Source organism: Muscardinus avellanarius, assembly GCF_963383645.1.
Source record: "Muscardinus avellanarius genome assembly, chromosome: 5".
In the NCBI taxonomy this organism is placed as follows: domain Eukaryota; kingdom Metazoa; phylum Chordata; class Mammalia; order Rodentia; family Gliridae; genus Muscardinus; species Muscardinus avellanarius.
Genome location: NC_137790.1, coordinates 106,739,415 through 106,758,999, shown reverse-complemented (window position 1 = coordinate 106,758,999; position 19,585 = coordinate 106,739,415). Strand labels below are relative to the sequence as shown.

At 36.6% G+C, this 19,585-nt stretch overlaps 1 protein-coding gene across 7 annotated transcripts in view; it reads right to left on the bottom strand.

Moving 5' to 3' along the window:
- MECOM (MDS1 and EVI1 complex locus) overlaps window positions 1-19,585 on the bottom strand; it is a gene marked incomplete at both ends in the record, with an annotated part of 591,781 nt that overhangs the window by 21,019 nt on the left and 551,177 nt on the right. For 3 of the 7 annotated variants that reach the window (XM_080695477.1, XM_080695478.1, XM_080695476.1), the window contains 4 exons: window positions 3,740-3,766; window positions 9,668-9,755; window positions 12,590-13,946; window positions 18,397-18,553. In XM_080695477.1, coding sequence (XP_080551603.1) covers window positions 3,740-3,766; window positions 9,668-9,755; window positions 12,590-13,946; window positions 18,397-18,553 — 1,629 coding nt within the window. The remainder of the gene's footprint in view (window positions 1-3,739; window positions 3,767-9,667; window positions 9,756-12,589; window positions 13,947-18,396; window positions 18,554-19,585) is intronic. The other 4 variants (XM_080695479.1, XM_080695480.1, XM_080695481.1 and 1 more) reach the window with 4 other exon arrangements.

Below are 19,585 nucleotides of genomic sequence, written 5' to 3'. Positions count from 1 at the left end.
TATAAGCTCAAGGGTTTGATTCATAATCACTCAGCTGCTAAAACATTCTCCGCAGATGCAAGTGGACAGCACATTTATCACTATGAAGGATTTTGACACATACTGATCACAGGGCAGAGATATGGAATGATGATGTTGCTCAGAGAGGTTCAAGGAAACTTTGTCTCTGCACAACGCAGTCATTATCCTCTTCTAGCTAGAGCATTAGCATTTCACATTGCTTTGGCTTTTATTTATTAAAAGTCAATCCAGCAATATTTTATGATACTATTTTATTTGCATTTATTCCTTCTAATTGTTTCTTGCAGAAAATCATTTTGATATCCGATCCTCTGTGGAATAAATTGTCTGAGTGAAAAATGACCTCTGGTCCTCAAGCTGATTAGCACTAACAAGCAAGGTTGAGGGTCATGATAGCATGTATTTATTGGGAAGAACAGTTAGTGCATGGGTGATGACTATAAATGTTTTATTTATGTACATTTAATATTTGGGTAAAGTCTCATTATCTAGTGGTTTTAAATCATTTGAGTGTCTACCCTGCTGACACTTTCAGATTCCTGTAGCAATATATTTCAGAGAAACACTTTTCCTTTTATATGGAAAAGAGATTACTCATGACTATTATTATTCTCCACTTTCATCTCTAGTACACATAAACTACCAGTCCTTCGAGTTATTTGAGAGCAACTGGCTGTTGAGAAATGTGTCTTGCTTTAGTAGCTGCTAATAACTAGCTCCTTTTGATTAAGATCACTGTGATTACCTCAAATTGTTTCAATTTGAGGAGATCATAAAAAAAGAAAGTATGTCATGGGTTTGATGGCTAAATAATGACATTTTAAAAGACAATAGGAAAAGGAATGGGGATTACCCAAGTGCCTTTCTTATAAGCGACCCCCACATTGGGCTTTTGGTTTCCAGTGCAACAAAGATTAAGTTGGAGCAGTAAAAGAGAAAGAAGGAAGATGAGACGTGAACTAAGGGTAGCAATCAAGAACACACACACACACACACACACACACACACACACACACACACACACAATTTCTGCTCAGCTAGCAATGACTAAAGAGATAGAAAACCTTTTATTAAATTTTTCCTTTCATCTTCCTAGTCTTTGTTCCTGTAGCACTTGACCTCCACTGGAAAAAATAAGTGTCCCAATCAGAATAAAGAGAAGTGACTTAGACATCTGCCAATTGGGAGAGGTTAGCAGTTCTGTGACCAATCGCATCCCTAGTATATACCTTAGATGAAAGTCCTGGGTTAATCTTTAACTAATAGATGGGTCAAAACCCCAACTATTTCTTGCTCTATGGCCTGAGTCACATGATGTTCTTCCAGAAGTAACATATATATGTAGCAAGTTTTGATATTCATTTTGAAGTCTGACTTGGTGTTTTAAAAATCAATATTAATTGGGATGGATGAGACAGAATCTAACTTTCTATTTTTTTAATTACAAAAATTTCAATGAAAAGGGCAATTGTACTACTACAAATAAGAATTTTGCTGAGCATGGAAAATTAAAGGGGGAAAATTTAGATCATATATTTTTGAAATGTATTGCTGTGTGACCCATTAATGTCTTAAGCTAATCTTGGGGCAGTAAATGACAGGGTTTTTTTCTATGAAACAATAATTTTTATTTACATATCCAATAATTGTTGATGGTATCTGCAGCCAGATGTCTGGAAGAGGAAGTTGTTTCACCCCCTTCCAGCTCCCAAGAGGCTATTAACTTTATACTGACGTAAACTAATATTTAGACACAATTCCCTAGATCCTACCAAAAATGTAGCTATCTCACTAGTCAAATAAAGTTAGTATTTTTAAAAACATTTCAGCAGAAAAGATATTATCAACAGAGTCCTAAGCACTTAACTTAACATTTTATTATCTAACAGTCAAGAATTGATGACATAAAAATTTCTCATTAAAACTATTAAAGTGACAACCTGATTACATGAAATGATATGTCCAAAGGCACTATGAATTATGTGACCTAACATTTCACAATTAGATTATACATGTCTTTATCATAAAATAACTATTCATAAATAACTTATTATGGGAAAGTTTGTAGATTTGCTAGTGTTCTATATTTATTCACATGATAATCTTGAGAAATCTGAAGTTCATGGTCATTTGAGGAAGAAGTACATATTCATATTTTATGTTTATCTCACTCCATGTATCATGTTCAGCAGTCATGATTATAAAATCACTTCAATTTTTACCACTAAGAATCATAAGCATATATCATGTTCAGCAGTCATGATTATAAAATCACTTCAATTTTTACCACTAAGAATCATAAGCATATAGCTTTAGTATTTCCCACCACTACTATTTTACGACACAATGTAAATCACAGCCCTGAAAAATCTGTGATGGATGGAGATGTTTTCAAAGCATTGAAAGGGCAGCTGCCCTACTGTTGTGCTGTAAGGACCGGGCATCTAACTGAAAATCTGAATTGGCTTTGTAAATTGGTCATGCAATGTATGTAGGCATTTAACAGCTAACAAGAGAGCTACTGTCATAGTCATACCATACCTTAGGACAGATGAGGCCCATGTGGCATAACACTAAGGACAAATCTCTGTCAGCAAAGGCAGCGAAAGAATCCTGGTGTGTGGTGGCCAGAAAAATCAAAGAACAACCCCAGTGACTACATAACTTTGCCTAAGGTAGTGTCTGTCAGTCAGTCTGTCTCTCTCTTTCTCAATAAACATGCTTATGCTTTTGAAATAAATGAACTTAATCCTTAAAAGTCTATGAGAATGAGAAAAAAACCACAATTTGTCACATATTCCATAAAAAAGACAAAGTAGAGAAATTATTGGTAAAGGAAAACTTAACACCAGTAAAGAAAATAGGTATGCACTTAAGTGTTCCAACTAGAACTAATCTGTAGTAATTATATAGTGGCTTTAAAAGGACAGCTAAACTACATGCCAAGATGCCCCCCCCATTCCTCATAAATCAGAATAGTTTGAAGAGTAAATACAAGATAGGTAATGCAAGTAAACATAAAGACAATTTTAAGGTATGCATTATTTCCATTGGCCAAGTTTTATGTGGAGGTGAGAAGTAAATAAGCAAAAATTATTTGTATCCCAAATATCTTCCCCAATAAATATAAACCTGTCTCCTAGAATCATTAACCAAAACTAACAGACTCTGGAAATAGCAGCTAGAAATTCAGAAATTGAGACCAGCACTAAAAGATCCATATACTAGTTAGATATAAATTTTTAAACATTTAGTTACATTTCCAAATAGCCAGAACCAATTTCTACCTTGGGATATATGAATGAGAATTCCAGTGTCTGCCTGAATCTATGCCTGAGTCCAAGCTTTATCTTGTATAAGGCTTTATCAAAATTATCTTTAACATACTGGCCCCAAATAACAGTTGTTCACGTTTACTCCCCATTTTGCAGCCTCCTTTAACTACAAGCTCCCAGATGTCCAGAGTTTCATATCAAGGTATAAGTATATGGAATGGGTTAGATTTATCAATCAAATCATTCTATAAACAATTTTAACTCACTAAATGTCAAATTATATTTAAAAGCATTATGTAGGTTGATAAAGTAGAGAAATTATTTGCTATAGCCATATCATTAATGGAAAGCTCAGAATTCTTTCTTTACAGCAATTTAGAATGTAAGCTATTTTCTTTTTAATGCTACATTATTTTAGTCAAGAATATGAGTAGGAAACTTACCCAAGTTCTCTGATCAGGCAGTTGGAACTGGGAGCAAAATTGAAACAAAAACAAAAAATTACTTCTGTGTTGATATCTTTATTGCAATCTATCCTTGAAGAAATTAACATTTAGACTAATTTAGTAATTTTTTCTTATCATGTAACTGTAACTTCAGTAAAAGCTCTGGAAATGAAAGTTAAATTTTTTTTAATACTGCTGAGCTTCCTCTATTACCTAAAATAAACTTTAGGATCAAGGCTCTAAACTAGAATGTTCTTTATTCTAAGAAAGCTAAATGCAACCTACGGCCAAATCTTAAAGCAAAGTAGATGCTTCCTTTCTATTTGTTAGTAACTCACTGCAAAACTATGTCCCCAAATTTTACTTAATAATTAAAATTAGGTGACTTCCTACAAAAATTTACTCCCTTATGTTTTATATAGTCAGTAATAAAGAAAACATGTTTACTAAAATGTCAATAGTTGAGTGACAAAAAGGTAATGTTCTTGGAAACTGACAATATGCAACTCAGACCATCAGTAGTCAGAACACTTTAGAATATTATTAAAAGAACTAAAACATGTCTAGTAATTTATTTCGATTTATGGCAAGATTCACTAGGGAGAATTTCTAGGAGGGTTAGAAGCTCTTCCAGGAAACACAAAGGTTACGCCCTTAAAAGGGGGATATCTATATTGCTTTCATAAATTTTGGTATGTTTAATAAGGAAGATACATAAAATTAAAAAGATGAAAGCTAAATCCCAAAGAAATATAACAAAAGGAAGTACTTGTTGAAAGCAAAGTAGAAGGTGAGAGGCAAAAGACATAAGTGATTTTCACATCTCTTAAGTAGTGTATGATTGACGATTTGGGACCAAATTAAAATATTTTCTGTTCTTTGGGATTAAAAAGAATAATCAGGCAACAAAAGGATATATGTAAATAAATAAATAAATATATATATACATATATATATATGTGTGTGTGTGTGTGTGTGTGTGTGTGTGAAAATAAGATATATATTATATGAATGAAAAAGGACACTTAAGCAAAAGAGAATCTTTATTTAATCAGATCTACACAAAGCTAAACCTTTAAAAGTAAAATGTGTAAGTAACCAAAAATAGTATTTAAAAGTATAGGAAAATCAAACCAAGTGATACTAGCTACTCTTATAGTGATATAATTGCCCAATTATTTTTACGGAAGTTCAAATGAGCTATCATTGTGACTGTGAAGCACACAAAATATACAAGTCAAGGAAATAAGTATTCTGTGGAGATCACACAGCAATACCATTCCCTCCATGTCATCTATGTGTGCCCATTATCTCCTCTTAAAAAATATAATTTAAAATTTAAGCTAAAACATCATAAATAATTTTCAGCTATATATACAGAGATAGTTTCTAGTATGTTTTTTTTTCATCATTATAGTAAACTAACTTACATCTAAGAGAAAAAATGAAAATCTAAATAAGTCCTCTAGTGGCCTGACAGAGCAAACATACTTCAAGAACTGAACACTACTATAGCGATACACACACAGCCATGTTTCCAGCAGCTCAGTGCACAATGGCCAAGCTGTGGGACCAACCCAGGGGTCAGTCAACAGATGAATGAATAAAGAAAATGTCGTATGTGGTATATACACAGAATGGACTTTTACTCGGTCATAACGAAAAATGAAATTATGTCATTTACAGAAAATTTATGTAATTGAGAACATTATGCTAAGTTAATTGAGCCAGACTCAGAAAGTCAAGAATCATATCAATTCTCTCTTATGTGGAATCTAGATTGTAAAAAGAAAAAGAAAAAGGAGGTCCCATTAAAATAAAAGGGAAACCAGTAAAAGAAGAGAACCAGGAAAAGAGAGGAGGGAAGGAAAAGGGAAGATACTGGACCATTAAAGTGACCAAATTAAGTTATGTGAATATACAAATGTGTAACAATTAATCCCACTTTTGTGAATAAAGATAATACACCAATAAGTTTTTAACAAATAAATAATTAAATAAGTGAACTAAGAACTTGTACCCTGAGGATTTATCTCTTCATCTTGATGCATGTGTTCATGTATCTTCTAATTACTTTTGATGGAATTTTAAAAACCTCTTTTGTTATTCCATCAGGCAGTAAGATGGTCTAATATTATATTTCAATAAAATTGGATGAATACTTATTAAATATTCACTTATCATTGACTAGGAATTTTGCATTAGGGAGGCAGGCACTAGCAGAATTCAACAGTATACAAAAATTTCAAAATCAGACTTGCCCAAAGAATACTACTAGTAAGCATTGCCACATCTGTTCATATCTTTTTTCTAAAGCATTAGAAATATGACCTTCTTTCTTATTAGCATAATAACCCTGAGAAATAGATAAGAAACATATAATTTCCATTTTTTAGAGGAAAATTCAGAAGCCCAAATGGGTCATATGATTTGCTCCAATATGCTTTAAATATAAAATGAAGCAATGAATGGTCTTTTGCAACCCATTATCTCACTATAAAGGCATGGTAAGCACTGGGATCAGAAGCCAGTCTTTCTCACTGGCATCTTGATCTATGTCACCCTTACCGCTGCTTCCCAGTAAGGTCAAACCAAGAACATAGTTAGCACCTAGGCATGTGGCACAAACCTGTAATCCCAGTAATTAGGAAGCTGAGATAAGAGGAACATGGGTTTGAGGCCAGCCTCGGCAAGTTAGCAAGACCCTATTTCAAAATAAAGTAGGGCTAGGGGTGTAGCTCAGACCACACACACACACACACACACACACACACACACACACACACACACCACTAAACATCTTTCCAAGTTTTTCTCCATACATGGCATAGCCCTAGGAAAGAAGAATGGGGTCAGGGAATACGAAGAGGGTATTTTACTAGTTTCCCTATATTCACAATGGGGTGCTTCTGCATCCATTAATGAAAGCCTTTTTCTACTAGGTGCTTCCAGGTGTCAAGTACAATGTCAAACAAACCCTGCACGTAAGCACTTAAATGCTGATTTTTACCAGTGTCCTGGTAAGGCTGAGCATGGTATTCCCATTCTACTGATAGGGAAGGCTCGGTGAGATTAACTATACTGCTCAAAACCTAAAGAATAAAAAATAGGACTGGGGGTGTAGCTCAGAGGTAGAATGCCCCTGGGTTCTGACCCCAGTATCAAAAAAAAAAAAAAACTAAACATGTTGCTAACAAGTAATAAGGCAATTTATGAAGCAGTTACTTCTAACCCCAAATCCTGGGTTTTGTTTGTTTGTTTTAAGGTACATCTTGAGGCTAGGATGGAACTGACAGAGTACTAAGGAAAAAAATCTACTGTGACTTTGAAACACTAGGGGCAAATTTTCTGAAGACTTGAAAATTGGAAGAGGAGTCAAGTTGCTCCTGCTGTAGCCCAGCAATTTGTAGAATTAAACACCAAAAGAAGCCGTGAGGGCAATAAAAACAATGACATACTTCTGCAGTCGTTGTAGAAAGCCTCTGCCCTGGGATGGTGGATGTCCTCCCTAGTTCCCTCCTCTGAAAAGGCAGCCCCTCCATCAAGCAAACAGAACATCCACAGTGGGTTAGAGCAAGTGCCCTGACCCTGCTCCAAAACAGCAGATTCCATGCTGACGGGCTGGTGTTACGACCGGCGCTGCCTCTTTTGGGCAGCCCTCTCGGGTCCTTCCTGAGAGCAGCATGCAGCAACCACAGGCCCTTCCACTCCCAGGGCACAGCTGTGAACAGCTAAAGAGAGTATCACTCTGCTCCCCAGGCACTGGGCACAGGCCTCATCTTTTGTCATCCTCATTAACTTGGGAAATATGAAAATATAGCATGTTTCCTCACTTTATTTTATTAAAATAGGTGCATGCCCTATTCATAAGAATGGGTAGCAAACATAGAGTTACTGGTAGACAAAAGTGCCCATCTTGTGAACTAGCCTTAATTAGTTAGAAATCGCCAAATTTCAGAGTAGATGGGGACTTTACATCCAATTCTTTCTTTTTCCAGGAAAGAAAGCTAAAAGACAGATGGACTGAGTTGCTCGAAAATACTTGATCCCAGTACTGTAGTCAGCGTTATGCCGTGGAACACAGAACTCAATTTTGCAGTGGTTAATTATAAGATTTTCAAGATTATCAGACTATGGGACTTAGAGTGGAGGTTCTGCCTACAAGACATAGCCCCAGCTACATTTTATTTATTTATTTTTATTTTGAAACAGGGCCACACTAAATTTTTGAAGCTGGCCTGGAATCTTCAACATCCTGTCTCAGGCTTACAAGTATTGGGATTATAGGTATGGACCACCACATTCAACAAAGCATTTTTATTATTGTGATTGAATGTATATAAATAGTATATCCTCATAAATATATATTTATAATTAAAAGTTATTGAGATGTACTGCTTGTATAATATCTGATGCAACATTCATATTATATACAGGTTTATTGGCTTATGAAATCTTATACATGCTATTTATTTATGTATTTATTTTATTACTTTTTTGTGGGTCTGAGGATGGAAACTCAGGTCATTTGACCTCCGAGCTACACCCCTGCCCTATTTTTTATTCTTTATTTTGAAACCGGGTCTCACTGAGTTGCAGAGGGCCTCACTAAGTAGCTTAGGCTGTCCACAATCTGCGATCCTCCAGTCTCAGTCTCCTAAATGCTGGGATTATAAGCGTGCGCCACCATGCATGGCTTTATACATGTTATTTAGATCAGCCTAAATACAAAATATTTACTGATACTTACTGTTTTAGAATTTGATTCTTTCCCATGGACTAATTATGTAAATGATTCAATTCCTTAGCCTTCTTATATAAAGTTACTATTAATTGGAATGTTTCTAAACCTTTATACATTAAATCATGTATTTTCTGTTTGAATTAGAGTGAGAATTTTTGAGCAATAATACAATTCTCCAATCAACCTAAGAGATTATATTTCAACGCTCACACTTGAAAAGTGAAGAAGAGATAACAGAGAGGGGAAAAATCATATCCTCAGATGAATTAATTTAAGTAGCTCATACTTTTCTATAAGACATTTTACATAAATTTTCACCAGTTTTATTAGAAGACCATCATTTTTGGTCTTAACACATTAACAAAACAAATGAATTTATTCTTTTCAGGCATTTTCATAAAAAATTTTGCTATATTAGATCAGAGCTTATATCATTTAAACAAAAACAAAACAAAATAAAACACAAGAAACTAGATTCAAGATGTTTATATATTTGTTCTTTCAATACAGTTGTCTAGATATGGATTGATAAGTGAACCAGTTTTTTAAAAAATAACCAAATGGGTAAGAACATAGAGATGAACCAATGAGATAACACTGTTTTGTATTTTCCTTGCAATGAGAAATTGTATGTATTTTGATAAATAGACATGACTCCATTCAGCAAATAGTTCTGTGTATTGTGGTGAATTCTTCTGCAATTACAGAGCTTTGTTGGAATGCCCAGTGGTCTCTAGATAAATTCCTTCGCCCTCTATGGTAACAACTGGTCAGGTAGACTCATTTCCTGTTTTTATCTAAGCACTAAAAGAACAAGAATGACCTTTAAGAGTCTGGGACGAGTCACATTATGATCCGTATCTTAGCATCTGCAAGCTTAAACACAAAAGACAACTTCAATATTTATTTCCTTAGCTGAATTCTGCTTACTCCCAAATGCACTTTGGTTTGATAAATAGTGGGCAGCAGATAATAATTTAACACCAAGACCATTTTATTTGTACAGATTTTTTTTCTTTAAGGACCTCGGGTTTTAATTCTGCTAGAATTTCCTGTGTTCTTCCCCAGCAGCGTCATAGGAAATCCTAGTGTACTCGAGATTTCTTTCATTGCACTGCACCTGCTTTTCAGGATCAACAAGTTAGTTTACAAGCTTGAAAACTCAAACTGAAAATACTTACTTGTGGGTGAAACAAGAATCCTGGAGAAGGTCTCAAGTATTTTTCTTTTAAAGCTTCAAGTGGATCAGTTAGTTTTCTTTTCTCTACTCTGAAACGTTAAAATTAGATTTTGGACGTGAATTAGTCTCATATATCAATCGCTACATAATCACCGACATTGAAAATAACAATGCAAATGGTAAGGTTTCTGGGAAACACACTAATAAAGATATAAAGACATACTGTTCGGTTCTTGAAGAATATATAAGGCACTTCCAGGAGCTCAAAGAGAGAAGGTCCTATTTATAATGGAAACCCCTATCAATGCCTTCTAAAAATAATAAGGAAATATAAAAAATGAGGAGCCACTAAATTAGAAACATTTGTGACAAATTTAGTGCCATTCCATTTGAAATGGAGACAGAAAGGTCTGGTGATTTTGAAGTCATGAGATCTAATTTTGAAAATGAACGTCATTTCTTACCAAGATGTTCCCCCAAATATTTATTTTATTTCTCTCAAATCTGTCAAAAATATCAAAGGAGATTCCAAACATACTATGCACTCTGCTAGCCACTCTTTCAGATATGCTTAAATTAGATAGTGATAGATGGATAGATAGATAGATAGATAGATAGACAGACAGATAGACAGATAGACATACTCTCTAGATGTCACTTCTGATAAACAGAGCATGTGGGAGGCAGGTGATAAGAAAAGGATGAGAAACTCTAGAGGTAGATACACATAGAACTTTACTATATAACCCTGTGCCTTAGAAATGTTTCTTATTCTATTTTCAATTAAGCATATAAGGAAAGGATATCAATGGTAATGGGTAATTTTCTTTTAAAAATTATTTAATAACCAGGTACAGTGGGGTATGCCTGTAGTACTTGTGAGGCCAAGACTAGAAGATTGTAGGTTCAAAGACAGCCTCAGAAAGTCATGAGACTCTCATCAACCTAGAGACTCTATTTCAAAATAAAACTAAAATAGGATTGGGGGGTGTAGCACAGAGGTAGAATGCCCCTGGGTTTAATCCCCAGCACCAGACACGCGCGCGCGCGCACACACACACACACACACACACAGTTATTGAATAAATACACTTTTAATAGAGCATTAGAGCAAATAAAACAGCTACCTCTTCTGGAAATTGTGTATACAGTTTTTGCATACACTGTTTCACTTTTGGAAGTAGGTGATAACTATACCCATTGTGTAAGTGGAGGAAAAAAATGCCTAGAACATGGGAAGGCTGAGATTTTAACCCAGGACTAATACTAAAATTGAGGGTAAGGTCTTTTCTGAGTTTGGTAAAATGACAGGCCCAGGACCCTAATTATGACTGAAACACTAGAAAGGAGCTGACTTTAATAAGGAAGGGAAGGGTAGGAGGTGTTGGAGATAAGTCCAACTCGTTGCTATTGGGAGGGTGTAAGAAAGCAAGCCTGGGAAATCATCTTCACAGAGGACTGAGATAAAGTAGGCATTGTAATCTCAGTACTTGGGAGGCTGAGACAACAGACTTGCAGGTTTGAGGACAGCCTCAGCAAAGTAGTGAAATACTCAGCAACTTATAGAGAGCATTTCAAAATAAAAAATAAAAATGGCTAAGGGTGAAGCTCAGCGGTAGAATGCCCTAGGTTCAATCTCCAGGACAAACAAAAGAAAAAAACAAAAAGAAGAAGAAAGAAAAAAAAAATAAGGGACCTACCGAGCTATCTCACTGAACTGGAAATATGATCTTACTTGAAATATGTAACATACTATCTATTATAAAAATACAAAAAATCTTTTTTTTCCTTCTTTCTCCTTCTCTAGTGATGGGACTTCCTCTTTAATTAAGATAAACATTTTAAAAAGTGCCTACATATGGTAGCTATAGCACTGAGCTATTATTGTATTGTCTTCTTCTGTTCCTCTTGTCATGTTGAGACAGGGTAGCCCTCTGCACATCAGCAAGGTTTCCTTGATAATGCATCATAGCTGACATAAGCAGAAGTTGACTTTTAAGTGAAAACAACTTGAGTTCTAGTGCCTATAAAGTTACAGGAAGTATATCAATATTGGTGAATGTTTCTATCTTAAAGTTCAATAAAAAAAATTATTCTAAGTGGTCCATGAAGTTTTGACAATGTTCAAATTTGAATGAGAAAGTTGAAAATGCTCGTGATATTTAAAAGATGCAATAAGCATATTATTGTTATTTATACCATTTAAAGAAAACTGACATTTAAAAACGAAATCATATTGGATGGTCAAGTGAGTGTTACAACTTACTACCTAAGAAGACTTGTGTTAAGTACATATGATTCATCCAAAGAATTTTTGGATACATCCGAGGAAACTGGGTAATGAAGGCATTAAATAGAGACATATTTTTAAGCAAACTACTCAAATTATATACAAAACTTTCTTGTGATTCATTTTGATGTTCTTGAGGGCTTCTCAGAGTTTTATTTAGAAAGAGAATATGATGAACAGTTATTAAGGATGTGTTGGTAGGTTAACAAAGAGTAGACTCTTGATGTTATATGTCCCATCTTATTCTAAACCACCTGACTGACTTAAGTATCCAGGCATATTTGCATTAATCCTTCAGGAGCCTCATTCTTCCGCCACTTGACAATTTACTTTAAATACGGCTTTCCCATATTTTCCACTTCAAAAAAATGTGTTTAAAAATAAATTTATTGTCAAGAGGGAAAAAGAGTTCTGTGGGTCTATTCCAAACCCCCAACTTCAGAGACATCTAAAAATAAGTCCAAAATTAATGAGTCAACTTTCGGAATGAAAAAATGGAATTTACTAGATCAAATAATGTCACTCTGTCTTACTAATAATAGTATAAACTACTTATAAAGAGATGTAACTTTGTACTATAAAATCTGCCAGCTATATATCTGTCCACGATCCATTAACCCCACCCATCTTTACCTGTAGATAGGGTCCATAAAGAAGGGCGTGGGCCTGGCATGCTGCAAGGAGCCGTCTGAGGCTGGTCTTGCGTCCATATTGCTGCCTTTCTTTTCCCCAAATACATGGTTTTTTCGAGGCTCAGTCAGCTTGGTCCCACCGGCTCTACTCCTACTGCCCATGCTTAGATCCAGGGGCTGGTCCTGGCTTGTGGCAGGTGTTGCTGGAGGCTTGGAAGGGGCTGGAGTCAAGGGCTTCTCTTCTTTTCGCTTAGTGGTGAGATCAAAGGGGGACTCAGAGCTTCCCTTCTGGAGTTTCTTTACTTCACTTGGTGATTGGGGTTCCATTTTCAAAGGTAATGATCTCAAGTCTCTATCAGGAAATGGGTACATTGACTGAGAGAATGCTGGAAAAAACGGGAGGGGAAACATGGAAGGGTAAGGTAAAGCTCCAACTTTTTTGTCTTGCAGCCCCACCAGTCCTGTTGAACCAAAGTATTTTTCAGCAATAGAAGCAATAGCCTTTATAGAATCATTCACAGCTCCTGACACCGCAGTTTGCTCCTCTAAGGATGGTGAGAAAATGGAATGATTGCTGTATTCTTTCTTATTATTTATTGAAGCCAGATTCTGAAGAGGGCTTACTTTGTCTTTGAACATTTTACCATTTTCTTTAAATTTTTCTTTATCACTTTCAATGTCACTTTCCAGATCAGAGCCCGAGGTTGTCTCCAGGTCACTGCCACTTGGTGTACTGACATCATCAAGGTCACTACTCTCTGACTGGTCACTGATTTTCTCAAGGGGCCTCTCTTCGGAGGACCTCTCGGGCTGGATCTCCACTGGCTTATTGTCCCCTACAGGTGGGTGTTTAGATAGTGCCTTCAAAATATCCTGTGTAGCTGGCAGTATCTGAGGATGTGTCATGAGGGGACTTTGACTTTTGTTTGTCTGTTCAGTACTTGATAGTCCTTTAACAGGAGAACTAGCAGGTATCAAAGGAGGCCTGTGGTACAAGCCGGAAGGAAACAGACCAGGGAAGCTAAAAGAAAATCCAGGAGCTGTTGGAAAGGTAAGACCAGCAGGATGCCTATTGGCGCCAAAATAGTCAGCAAGGCCCGGGTTGGCATGACTCATATTAACCATGGACGTTTTATCCATAGCTGGGGTTCCAGGAAGTGAAATGCCTTGGCCAAAAAATCCACCTGCCGCAAAATGGTTCTTGCCCTCACAAAACCTCCTGTGTTTATTTAAGGAAGACGTAGTGCTGAACATTTGTCCACAGTCTTTGCACTTGATTTGGGTTCTGCAATCAGCATGCATGCGCTTATGACGACAAAGATTTGAAAACTGAGTATAGGATTTATGGCAGACCTCACCTGTGTGCAAACAACAAAAAAGAATCTCAGGCTTTATGGCAATTGCTTCTGAATTTAGCAAGTATCACAATTGGTTTACCCCAAATAATTTCAATTAGGAAGCCAGGAAAAGAACCGAGAGGCACCAATCTGGATGCTCTGAACACGGAAAACCCTGCTTTACTAGATTCCAAAGCAAGGCATCCAACCTGACAAATGTCTTGAGGCAGCACAAATACTTCATATATAAATATAAATATTCTGTTATCCCTGTTTCATACTTTGCATAATATCGATGTATTCAAATATTTATGAAAAGTCAAATTCCAGCATGCATTGCCTCCCCAACCACATTCCTACCCTAGAATCTGAAAAATTAAAAATCTTAAGACGTATTAAGTATAAAACATAACAAGAACCCTTTTATCATTTTAGACCAGTTAAATAATTTTACATCAGAGGCAACAAAACAAAATAAAACAAAACAGCCTTTCCCTTGACCAGAGACTTTGCCTTTATCACCTCTCCCCTCCAGGGGGAAGGCCAGCGCCTGCGCTACCATTATTTAATTGGTATTATATCATATGCTCTCATCATTCACACATCAAAGCCACACAACAATGCACATTGTGTATTCTGAGACTTTTTTTTAACAATCATTTTCATGATTTGAGACAGACTGACATAATTTACAATGGCTCTATTTTAAGCTGCAAAGGAAACTACATTGAATGTAGCCCATCCTGCATTGCTGGTTCCCATGAACTATGATCACGTCCTCTGACTTCCCCTCACACCAGTGGCTGTGTTAACCTTCCTGCATTTATGAAACTCCTGTTCCTGGGAAACATATCCACTGGTCGTGGTATCTTCCTCGGTCAAATTTCTGTGTGTTATGGCCAACTCTGCCAAGCAGGGGAGAGAGTTGGGAATGCTCTCAACCAGAAACGACACAGTCGTGGGTATGGCTGAAAAATGCCCCTTCTCCAGGAATGTGCCAATGACCTGGAATGTCTTCTTTCTCATATATATGCTAACATATCTAAGTCAATTTTAAGACCCAAGTTCATAACCCATAAGAACTTCCCTGCTAGGTAAGAATCCTATTCATTTCACAGTCCTGCAGGATTATAATATCCGTTTCCTTAGCATCATATTTTTATTGGACTTTGCCTGGGATAATGTGTGAGTTTCCTTTTATGCCTCTGTATATGTCTGATACATGCAGTAATATGATATACCTTGCTGGTAACTGTTAAAAGAAATTGATCTTAAGAAATTCAATTGAAGACAAAATGCAGCACTTATTGCTTTTGTGTGATGACTGCTTTGAAAGGCAGAATGATTGAGCTTCTAAGTCAATCAGACTCTTTAAAAAAAAATAATAACTCATGCAAAAAAAGATTATATAGACTACAGTCAAGCAAAATTCATCCAGAACTTGGATTCTCCTACACACATCCAAAGAGGAAGTATCAAGTGATTAAATACCTATTTATTTTACTGCTAAAGGTTAAACTGTATTGCTATATATATATATATATATATATATATATATATATATATATATGTGTGTGTGTTTGGTAATATTAAAAACACCTTCAATTGCAGGATGATTCATAACATTGTAAAGGCTGTAACATGCATTCTGACGGAAAGAGAAGATATAGTGACTTCTTTTCAAATCATTCTACCAGAAGACATTGAACAGACTCTTTTAAAAACTTAGCCATACACCATAAATATGCATGCTATTTAGATTATTTGACAAACTAATTAAAATCATATGATAGAGTATGTAGAAATCAGATTTTCAATAGATATATGAATTCATTTATGTGCTAAAGCAAGAAACAATAAAATACTGTTGGAATTATAAAAATGCACGCAGTGAGAAAGCAACATCTCTACTCTGGGCATTAAAAAAAGTCTTGATGGATATTCAACCAAGGTGTAACTTTTCAAAAAGCTTGCTTTTTTGCGGAAATAAAATGTTGCTGGCTGCTCTTCTTTCTTGCAGTTGGATGGCATTGAGGAAATCAAGAATTCCTCTGTCCTGGGGTAGCACAGGGTACTCGACTTGCCTGGCTGTACCCTTGTTTCGCGGATGAGCAGGATCTGTGTCTGTCTCAGGAGCACAGGATCTGGGATGTTTCCTTAAGCAGAGGCTTTGTTTTCAGCACTTGAAGGCTTGTCCTGGGAGACCCCAGACAACCAGGTCTCCAGGTAAACGGGTTCAAATGATGTTGAAGTCTATACTCTACTGTAATTTTCTAAGTAATAAGGAATTAGCCAGCAGTTAACATTGCATTTTTTTACTTATTAAACAAATTATGAGGTATTTTGAATATATTCTGCCTATTAGAGCATGTGGTTTCTATTTGGGAAGTCTGGAGGTTCCTGTAAAGGCAGAGAGTAATTACCTTAGCACTGGTGGCTCTGTGCTCAAGCTCGCTCACACTGTAATAAGAGACAGTTGCCATAAACACACCAGTGGGGGTGAATCGTGGTGTGTGGCCTTTTGGTGAGAAACAGATATCACCCTAGGTGAACTTCCTTCAGTCCAGTCTCCACACCAACTCCTGACCCTTAAACTCTTTTGTTCTGAAATTACACAGCTTTTATTGATAATTACTCCATGCTTTTCTGTCATATTTTATATTTGAAGAATGCAATCTGCTATTTAGATTTACCAACAAATACTGCAAATACATTTATGGGAAATACTTAATGCAATCTGATTGGAAAAGGACAATCTATGGTGCCTTAAAGCAAAATATTTGACTTAAACACAATTAAAATAGCAGATTCAAGAGTCTCAGATGATAAGAGTCTCTATTTTCAGACTTTTACTTTGAATACTAGCAAAAGCAGTAAATCGGTGATCCAAATTCTTTGTGGTCTCTTCCACTTTCTCTCACCAAAACAAATTGAAGCTTACCAACATTTCTTTCCATAAATAAATGAATTATTTAGTAGTATATGTCTATAGTGCTTCCTAGAATGCTTTCAGAGCACTGTGGCCTAGAATCATGACTGCCTTTTCAAGACAAGAGGTCTAAAAGCTCCATTGTATACTAATTTCCCATGATTTTCAACAGAAAGGGAGACTACAGCACCCTCTTATTTATCTACAAGTCCACTTCACTCCACCCAGGGAACAGAACAGCTGAGCAAAACAGGACTCTGGTGTATACTGGAAAAGCAATGAAAAGTCCTCTTGGTGCTTGGAAGCACACAAAGAAGTTGTGTCAAGGCAAAGGATAGGAGAGATTGTCTCTGGCATCATCACATTGGCACCAAAAATCACGTTTTTCCACGAGATCCTGTCATATTGTCTCATATACCTAGTACAAGCCATCAGGTATTTGTCAGAAAATCCATTTTTCAGGGTATTCCCATATCAGAGGCTTTGCCAGGCGTTGAGTAAGCTTCAACAAATTCTCTGTGTATCTGGATCCACAGTCAGTTTTGAAGTTTGTAGCACAACATAGTGAATCACTTCATTTATGTGCCCAGCCGAACAAGAGAACAGACGAAGCCCAGAGTCTTTACCCAGATGAGCTAAGAACAACTGATTTTCTTTATAAAATATTTCAGCACAATACCGACAGCAGGAATGGGTACACAAAAGAAGCAGCAAATGAGGGCTAAGTTTCACTTTATTTGAAATGTCTTACTAACATATTCCATCCAAGAGTGTTCTAAGTCGGTAGCTCAAATGAATTTTGCCCTGAAATCACACTGCCTGTAAATACGCTTTAGTGCAGAGCGTAAGAGAAGCAGTATTACTGGGCAGAGTGGCACACGCCTGTAATCCCAGTACTTGGGAGGCTGAGACAGGAGGATCGTAGGTTTGAAGTCAGCCTCAGCATCATAGTGAGACCCTGTTTCAAAATTTAAAAAAAAAAAAATTACAAAAGGCTGCAAGTATAGCTCAGAGATAAAATGCCCCTGGGTTCAAACCTCAAGACCAAAAAAAAAAAAGAGGTTTTAGTCCCTTCTCCCACATACACATATCCAGACAAACGGAGTCACCAGTCTACTTGCCAGATGGAGTTCTTCCAGTTCTTTATCATCTAGAACAGGTTTTTTAATCACTTCATCATATTCAGTGATATCTTCTATTTGTTGTTTTACAACGCCATGAACATTTACAGACAAATCTGGTTATCTTGATTAAATCCTTTGACCTAGAGAGGCTTCCCTCTCTCTAGGTCTAATGACTTCACTCTTCTCTACCTGTTATTGATTTCATCTCAAAGAAAACACCCCAGGGATCACAGATATAATGCCATGGATCTGGTTATAAAAGATTTTCTTGTAATGGAAAATAGCCCTAGTGGACTGGCCCATAAATAGCTATTACAGTGACCCCCCTGATGGCCACATGTGGCCATTCTCCAGATCACAGTGCTTTCTGGAGGAGAGACAGATGCAGGAAGGAGGGCTGGAGTGTTAAAAAACTTACAGATAAAGGGCTTCACACTGCTGTGGATGTGCTTGTGTTGTTTGAGGCCTGACGAAGTGGCAAAGGTTTTGCCACACTCCGGGCAAGCGTGGGCCCGGGCACCCACATGCTGAGAGCGAATGTGCCGCTGAAGGTTGCTAGGGTCCGTGAAAACCTGCTAGGAAATGAGTACTGATTAATCGAGAAACTTAATTCAAGGACATGACCGAGAACCCCAGAGATGACTCAAGGAGAAATTTTGTTTGTTTTGTTTTTATTTGTTTTCCCCAAAGACCAAAAGAAAACAACATATTTTCCAAAGTGCAATCTCCTTTAGGATAGAAACTGTAAACCATTCAATTCTATGTCCTTAGCATAGAATATCCACTGGTATCAATCACAGAACAAAATAACAAACTATATTATTAGGTGATATGCAAGACCTTCTTGACCTCAACTACAGTGACTGAAGTTAAGTAATAAAATGCTGATCAGACCATCATTAAAACCGGTGTGCTATTTCCACCCTTTAAAGATATATCAAAGCGGGGGGAATTTTGACTAAAGTAGTCCAAATGTGTTTAGAGAGTTTCCTTGGGAGATTATATCCTAACACTGTGATTCAGTAAGTTACTGGCAAGTGAAAACTAATCCTTCAGACATTGTACTAAAAAAAAAAAAAAGAGGATTGCGGTTCGCGGGCAGCCTTAGCTACTACTGAGTGAGGCTTTTTGCAACTCAGTGAGACTCTATTTCAAACATAAAAAGGATTAAAAAATAGGGCTGGGGGTGTAGCTCAGAGGTAGAATGCCTCTGGGTTTCATCCCCAGTACTGAAAAAAAAAAAAAAGAAGGAGGAGGAGGAGAAGAAAGAGGTGAAGGAGGAGGAGAAGGAAGATGAGGAAAAGGAAGAGGAAGGGAAGAAGGGAGAGTGAGCCATCAAACCCACTCAGAAGCAAAACATCCCTAAAGATAATTTCAAACGTCACTATTTCCACTGGCATGAGTAAAGGTATCCAAATGCTATAAGATGTTTTTGGAGAGCTAGGGCTATGGCTCTGTAGTACAGTGCTTGCCTAACATGCATGACACCTTGGGTTCAATCCCAGTACCAAAACAAACAAACAAAAAAAAAATGGAAATAGAAAGCAACTTGAATAATACCAGGACATTTCTTAGTTAATTATGAATTCTGAAAGTCAAAAGTTGAG